Raw genomic sequence first — 8,079 nt, 5'->3', positions numbered from 1 at the left:
AAGGCAAGAAGTCACTGATGATTTCAAAGAAAGCTAAATTTGAATTCGTTACAGAAGAATGTTTATAAGTAACTCTGCAGCAGAAAACCTGTAAGCTGAACAGCAGAAATAAGTAAGATAAGGCATGGGGATGGAAGGGTGATCAGAACAGTAGCTTAGCTGCTGATAAAGAAATGTGCCAACAATTCATAACAATGGATTACTGCTTTAGTTCTCAGATTTCATAGAGTAAATGAATTATTTTTTGATATCACAAGCAACTGTTGCTATTTCTTTCAAAAAAAACAAAGGAAGAACAGCAAGTTTATGGAATATTGTTTACTGTTAATCAACACATCTTAATCAAAGTTTTCACAATACTTGAAGCTACATTTAAGTATACAATAGTCTCAATCACAAAAAACAAGCAGAACAATTAAACTACATAAGGCCTTTGAATTAGAAGCACAGTGTGTATTGTTGGAATATTACTTTGTTTACAAATAGGCTACATATAATTAAGTTTATTTTTCATAGTTTTATTCACACAAAATGCATTCAAGGGAAAGGCAACTTACAAAGTTTATTTTACTATGAGTTAATAGAAAAATGTCAACATTCTTTTCTTGCCCCTCCCCCCACCCCATCCAGGCGTGAGTAATAAAATTTCCATACAATACTCAAAAAACCAACAAGCTTTTACACTAAACATCCAGAAGTAGAGCCTGATCAGATAACTGCAAACTTGCAAATTGCTTATTACAGAGTTGGATGAACTTCCAGGTTCTTTTGATGAAATATTTCATCTCTACGCAATCAATGCTTATAACTACGTTGTCCACAAAGCCTTCTAGGTTCTAAAAGTCTTACCGATTTCAAAGAAGTACTTAGTGGCCTAAGTAGTAATCATGTGAGTGAAATTTACGTTACAACAATGATAACTTGTGGCATTATTTTGGCAAGATTAGGACTTCTGAGAAGATGAGTGGGTAAATTTGTTTGACCTGAAAGGTAAGGGGCAACACAAGAACAAAAGAACTAAAGTAAACTAAGCCCAAAAGATATGAAAAATATGGAAAAACAGATCCATTTTGACTCCATCCCCCTATAACAGGGCATGGGTCATTTCCAGTGACTGTCTATTCTTATTACATACATTAGTATTTGCTCAAATTTCATGGCTATTACATTTTTACAGAACAACTGCTTAGAAGTCTGGTTTTTAATTTACACCTGTGCAACAGAGTAAGTCACAGTACATTTTGAGATGTTTAAAAAATATTTATAAACTTGTTTTTGATATGCTAAAGCATTTGGCAACTTTTACAGCATTTGATTTTATATAATTAAAATTTCATACAGTACTCCTTGTGATTTTTTTTTTGTACATCTAAGAAAAGAAAAACCTCACACAAAGTAATATGAACTTCCAAGCTTGACTGCATGATCATGTAATTCCAGTTTATAATACTGGCATTAAAACCTTCATTAATTATGTTGACAAATCATTACCTGTAAATTTAATGAAGGCAACCAGGATGATTTGAAAACACAACTTTCAGGTTTTATGTTATGGATTTATCAAGGTGTGCAGTTCCGCAGTGAAATGCAAAAGCATGTAAATATACAAAGAAAATTACAAGTTCACCAGTTCCTGTGACACAAACTGTTTTAACCTTTCAAGGTACTGTCCATAGAGTTCCACATCATTATGGCCCGCTCCTTCTACCCACAGTGGTTCTACAGGTCTCTGGCAACGCTCAAATAATGCTAGGCCATGTGAAAAGTCAATTACTTCATCTTCAGTCCCATGGATTATTAACACAGGAGATGTTATTTTAGAAATTTTGTCAATGCTGTAAGAAAAAGATTATATCTATGAACACAGTGAGCTTTATTAAATCTTTTTGAAGGACCAGACTGTTAATTTCACTTTTTAATTACACATTGTAGTTTTAACAATTTAACTCTGAAGTTGTTTAAATAATTTGAAAATTAGATCTTATCAACACCCTGGAAGCCATTACAGTAGTGCATGTAAAGCCACACAGAAAGGAAAAAAACTACTGGAAACTATAAGGATTGGATAACAGAGCAATCCATCTAAAAGTGGTATTCATTACCACATTCACTTAAAAAAATATCAAAGTCACTGGACTGATGAAAATATTACTTCAGAGTTTTTCAGTAAAAAAGTCCTTGTCAGAAGTGAAGGAATTTTAGCATTTAAATTTTGACCATCTTTGAGGAAAAAAGGTCTTTGAAGTTAGATGCTCAAAATAGAATTCTTTGAGACAAGTGTACCAGTTTGTAAGGACCAACTAGAGGCACGGTTCTGAAATACATGACAGAAACTTTCTTCAGTTAAGGTCTACTTAGTTTTCCAGCCTTTGCTACTTACAGAAATACGCAAAAGACTTTGTTCAGTTACCCAGATTAACAATTCACTAGACTAGAACTGCTTGTTAGAATTAGTGGTATTAGGGGTTACACACAGGAAAACTAATCACTTCTTTAATAGATTTCACATTAACATTCCAGACCCACTGAAATGATTAGACATGTGAAAAACCTAGATTTACAAAGTTCTGTAAACTCCTTCAAATCAAATGTTCCTCATCGTTGTTATTCACTCTGATTTTTGTCAAACTTTTTTTTAAACCTTTGAAAGAAATTTTAGAGAATTTGCCATATTACTTGTTTCCCTTGTCTAAAACTTCTGTAATAGAGAAAAATGTAGGTAGAATAAAAAAATCCTACAACTTACTTTGGGAATGCATCAAAACAATAGGTCTTCTTCGTATCAGGAAAAGCTACTCGCATTCCTGAGGTCAGTGGAGAATGAAGAATTACAGCAGCACTTTCATACCTAGCAGCAAGATCCACAGATGGTACTGTTCCTATACTCTGGCCATATATAATCACATTTTCAGGGCGGATTCCGTACCTAGAAAATTTAAAATGTTAACAAAACTAGTATATAAAGAGAAACAGACAAAACTGCAACTACACAGCAAGGCAAAAAAAGCATTTCTGAAGACAAAAATTTCCTGAAGAGTATAAACTATGAAACAGGAGCTGGTAGAAGAACAAGCAAGTATATTCTATAACACACCTGACTTAAAGGGACAATTATTTACTCTGTATTTGCAGTAGTTTTTTTGCCTTAAGTCTGAATGTTACTGAAGTATGTTTGGTTTTTTTAAAATATGGATTCGTGAATGCAGTTGTGACTTGTATACTAGCTGAAAGCCTTCACTGGTACCTCTAGTGGACCTACAACAGAAAACTGATTAGAGCCTTCCTAGCTCTATGGTTATCAAGTAGAGCATAGTCAAATCTGCAAAAGTTTGATTGGCTTCACTCTTCTGATACCTGATAAAAATTGCAAGCTGGTAACATTGCTCAGCAATTTAGTGGGACCTAAAACATGCCCACACAGACAGTGGTCTGAATACTATGCACTCTATGTAGTAGCTGAGGTTCTTCTTTCTTATCATGGTTGGTTTGACATGCAAGCTAACAAGGGGAATACCCAGCCTAACCCACAATTAAGACAGCCCAATAAGCACTACAAAATTAAGTCAAAGTCTCCCTCCTAGTAAGTTGAAAACACTCATTTTTTTTCCTGTAATTAACTGAGATAAACTAGATGTTTCATGACTTTTGTTAACACTTACACAAGTCAGATCTAACATCTGTTTTTGCATCACTGTGGATACAAAGAGCAGCTGGCTCCCAAGTACCAGTGGAAAAGCCTCTAAACAGAATGTTATGCTGGCAAGAACTGTGCCCATGGCAGAAGTGAGCTGCTGATACACTGATATATACCAACAAAGTACTCTTAGTACAGGTTCAGACCGCCAATTATATTTATCTGAGTACCTTTAACTTATGTGGGAAAGGAAGTACCTTAAATAGGAAAAGATACTGCATTGCATTACAAAAAAAACCAACAACAACAAAAAATTAAACATTGTTCTCATGTATCATCAGAAACTTGTTCAGCTTTCTGAGTTAGAGCAGACTAGCCTAACACCAATATGGAACAGCATGAGGCAAGTGTAATGTTTGCCAACTGACTATGACTATAATCCTAAAAGGCCTGACAATCAACTGTTTACAGTTGAAGTGCAACCATTATCTCTTCAACAATAAATGAATGCACCTTTCCTGTCAAAGCTAGGTAACAACACCCATACCCACAAAGGAGTTACCAAATTAGTACATTTTGCATACCTCCAGTAAAGCCAGCGAAACAGAGGTAATGAAAACTTGTCCAGTATCTTATAAATATGGCTAAATAACTGTACAGGTCACTATATACTAAAATCAGTAAAGTCCAAAAGCCTCAAAATCAGGAACATCAGGAAAAAAGATGTTTCACATGTACCAAGACATTTAAATTACCAACCAACAAAACCCAAAAACTCACAAGTGCTTTTCAATAAGCCAGAAAACATGTCCTGTGTGTAACATCAGTACATAATAAACAGTTAATTTAAAAAAAATCTAGGAAGATGGCAAGAAAAACAAAATCACATTTAAGTATTACTGAAATGTAAGTATCACTAGCAGACCTCATTAGACGCCCCAATAAGCTTTCTAAATTGGGGCTAAAGTCCACTATACACAGCTAACATTGTCTATTTAACTATTCATCTATTTATTTAAACTTTGTTCTGCTAGAGTGAAACATAAAAGCAGTAAAAGTATTAGCACAGATAGATTCATAGAATCTATCCGTATCATCACTACTTAATTACTATCAGCATTTCCTAGAAAGAGTTTCTAGGATCATAATCAAGAGTTCTAAAACACTAAGACTCAATCATCAGCCTGGAAATACAGGCAAGCCCTCCACCTCACAACGGTTCTCGGAGAATAAAAAAATTCAAACATTCTGATTAACAAAGATTTTCTCAAAATTCCAACACACAAAAATACTATGAATTAAAGCTTTGAAACTGAAACAAATGTAAGGTCTTCACTATTTCTGTATCTCTTCTGAAACACCTGACAGCAGCCCAGCACCTATCCTTTTACAACTAATCTCCCAATTCAGAATAAGTCAAATCACATTTGTCCATTCTGAAAGTACAGTATAGCCTTCTATCCCTTTCATATAATTTGAACAAAGTTTAAATTAATACCTGACACCTTGCATCATTAGTATGGCATGGAGTTTGCACAGCAAATTATGACATAACATAGTTTTCAAATAAAAACCTAGCAAATTATCACATTCACATTTCCTCAGGCATGGAGTTTTACAAGGTGCAGGCCATTGCACAGAAATTTAAAGCAAAACGTAGAAGTACATTTTGGAGCATATATTCTCCTCTTTCTCATTATTCTTCCCCCTATTTTTTAATCCAAATCCTTCAGCCTAAAGATAGCTAAAGATAGCCTACAAAAAGTAATCCAAGAAAAGCATTTACTATATTTGGATTAAAGTAATCCTTTCTCCACCACAGCCAAACAGATTGCCTTCACAGCACTCACCAGAAACTATTTGTTTTGCAGTCTGGAAACTGAAATAGTGAGGCCAATCACCAGAAGTGGTGATTCAGAGCAGACTTTTGAATATTCTGGCTTGGACAAAGGGAAAAAAAAAGGGCAAAAAACAAAACCCCAAAACAAGAAGCTTGCAAACCAAAGAACAGCATCTGCTGTGTCTGTCTCCAGTCTCCCCTCTCCTCTTTAACAGGCTTCTGAAAAGTCTGGGAAAAAGGAAGAGCCCAACTGTCCCCCAGTGCCTCTCTCCCAGAAGTATCACTTCCCAATCTATAATGGAAGAATTCTTGAAAAGATAATTGTTGGCAAGTTCCATAGTCATAAAATTTGTCTACTCCTCCTTTTGACAGTCCTGTAAACTCCAGGTAAAAGCCAAGAAGTTTGGCAGAAAATCATTAGGTGACTACACACTTGGTGTCCCAAATGAGGAAATGTCAGATTGAGAAAAAGTGGCAGTAATATTGTTCTCTTAATTAGTCCCTTAGAATTACAGGCCATCCTGAGGAAAGGGAATGTGACAGCCATGTGCGGTAAGTAGCTGTTCTGGTGATAAGAGCTCTGTAAAAACTGTTGATATCTTTGAAAGCTCATTATGTTGATTATAGGAGTATTGTAAACACTACTGTCTACACAAGTAATCTTAGATAACTTGTATCAGAATACACAGGCCTTCAGTTTGTTGGTCCTGGTAATGGGGGAGGTTTATGTGTTTTGTTTAAGCCATAATCACCAGAAAGGACCTTGGTGCCTTGGTACAAAATCTTAAAAGTAGCTGCGCATAGATGTACCTTCTCAGAGAAAGCACTCTTCCTCAGAGACAAGTTATTCTGGACTGAATCTGGCATGAAATTTAGATAGATACTTTCTGCAGTTCAAAGGCTGCCCACATCATTTTTCACCTTCCCACAGCAACTGAGATTTCAATTCTTTTTAACACCTGATTCATCCTTTATGTTCATGCACCTAAGGGCTACATGCCTGGAAAGCACATGGAACTTGAAGAATAGTTTTTACTTAGAACTAAACATACATCTGTTGACATAAGCTTGCTAGCATCCACACAGAGGAACTTCTGCCCTATCACCACGCTAAAGGTACAGGTTAATGTCACTACAAAGCTAAGCTATTACAGAACAGGAGAGAACCACTTTCCTGTTTCCATCTTCAGTGACATGTTGCCCTTCATTGGGCTTCACCAACTAGTTTAGGAAACTAAACTAATCTCTTCTGGGAGAAGGGGAGCAACTACTTTTCTGCTCCTTTGTGCTGGCTGTCTTCAGGGCCAGGCAAGAAATGACATGCCACTGGTGGGTTAAAGGAAGAAGCAAGCCAATAAATTGTTGTAACTGTAACATCAGCCCACTCCCTAGAATCAGGGCCCAAGCTAACACAGGGCGATTAGCAAAGCCACTATGCTCTTCTGTGAGCCTACATATGCTGATCAGATGATAGCTGGTCTCTTGTCAAAGATGCAGCCCTGAACACTCCTGCCTGATCTTTTCAGCTTCTGGCAGGAAAAGAAGAACTGCTAAACAGCAATTAAATATTTTTTTCCCCTTTGTGACAAACATTTACAATGTGCTATAGCACAAACTCTTTCACCGTTTCCTTTATATTTCTGTCTCTGTAACAAGACCTTTACTAAGCACTTATCTTAGTGGCAGTCCACCTCTTTTCCGCCCCTCCATCATTTTTTTTCTTTTCATAGAATCATAGAACAGCCTGGGTTGGAAGATGACCTAGCCCAGCCCCCTGCCACAGGCAGGGACCTCTTTCACTCACCAGGTTGCTCAGAGCCCTGTCTGACCTTACCTTGAACACTTTAATTGGATATATATCACTTACATTGGATATTCATCATATTATATACTTTCATTGGATATACATCACATTACCATGGCGTGCAATATGCAAACTACAAAATGCATGTCTGGCTGTAACGAGTGGGTTTTGGTTTGGTTTTTTTTTTTTAAGCTTCAGTTCCCTTTAACAATCAAATACCAGCTGAAATCACCATACTATACTTCCAGGCTCTTATAAGTACCTGCCATTTTGCCCTTGATATACCTAAGGGAGACAGAAAGCAATTTATCTTTTTACTTCTGAACTACTGCTGTTAATCTAGAAGACTTGCTCACTTTACAATAATAAAATAAAGTATCAGTAAGATAAACCTTATAAGGGTACATTTTCAATAGTATCTCTCAGGCTCACACTAATGAAGAGGTGCAATAGATGCTCTAGTGAGGCTGCTGTTTGTGAAGCTGTTGCAACACATGCATTTAACTAACTGACAGCAGTGCTTGAGGCACATGGAACACGGGGGAACATCCTGAGGGAATTTTCAATGCACATTTCAGAACCTTTTGTCACCATGCACATAACACATGAAATTACAGCTGCAAATTGCAGAACATGAAGGGCATGAACATCCTCCACACCTTTAACTATCAACATTCCAGGCCATGAATAAAATTCATGAGCGTACAGCTCTTCCTCAACTCAGATGCACGTTCCCCTTCTTGTGTATACAACATATATCATTACGAGATATTGACTTTGTGTGGCAAGGTTTTGGGGGGG

General features: G+C 36.5%; 1 protein-coding gene across 2 annotated transcripts in view; it reads right to left on the bottom strand.

The window, feature by feature from the left end:
• Positions 1 to 307: 307 nt before the first annotated feature.
• ABHD17B (abhydrolase domain containing 17B) overlaps positions 308 to 8,079 on the bottom strand; it is a 13,015-nt gene continuing 5,243 nt past the window's right edge. The window contains exons 2-3 of one of the 2 annotated variants that reach the window (XM_010568602.1): positions 2,747 to 2,926; positions 308 to 1,835 (exon numbers count right to left, since the gene is read on the bottom strand). In XM_010568602.1, the coding sequence (XP_010566904.1) occupies positions 1,616 to 1,835; positions 2,747 to 2,926 (400 nt within the window). In that variant the 3' untranslated portion in view covers positions 308 to 1,615. The remainder of the gene's footprint in view (positions 1,836 to 2,746; positions 2,927 to 8,079) is intronic. The other variant, XM_010568603.1, reaches the window with a different exon arrangement.

Source organism: Haliaeetus leucocephalus, unplaced genomic scaffold (assembly GCF_000737465.1).
Source record: "Haliaeetus leucocephalus isolate CR32 unplaced genomic scaffold, Haliaeetus_leucocephalus-4.0 Scaffold251, whole genome shotgun sequence".
In the NCBI taxonomy this organism is placed as follows: Eukaryota; Metazoa; Chordata; class Aves; order Accipitriformes; family Accipitridae; genus Haliaeetus; species Haliaeetus leucocephalus.
Note: the sequence above shows the minus strand (reverse complement) of the source record. Positions and strands in the feature narration are given on the sequence as shown.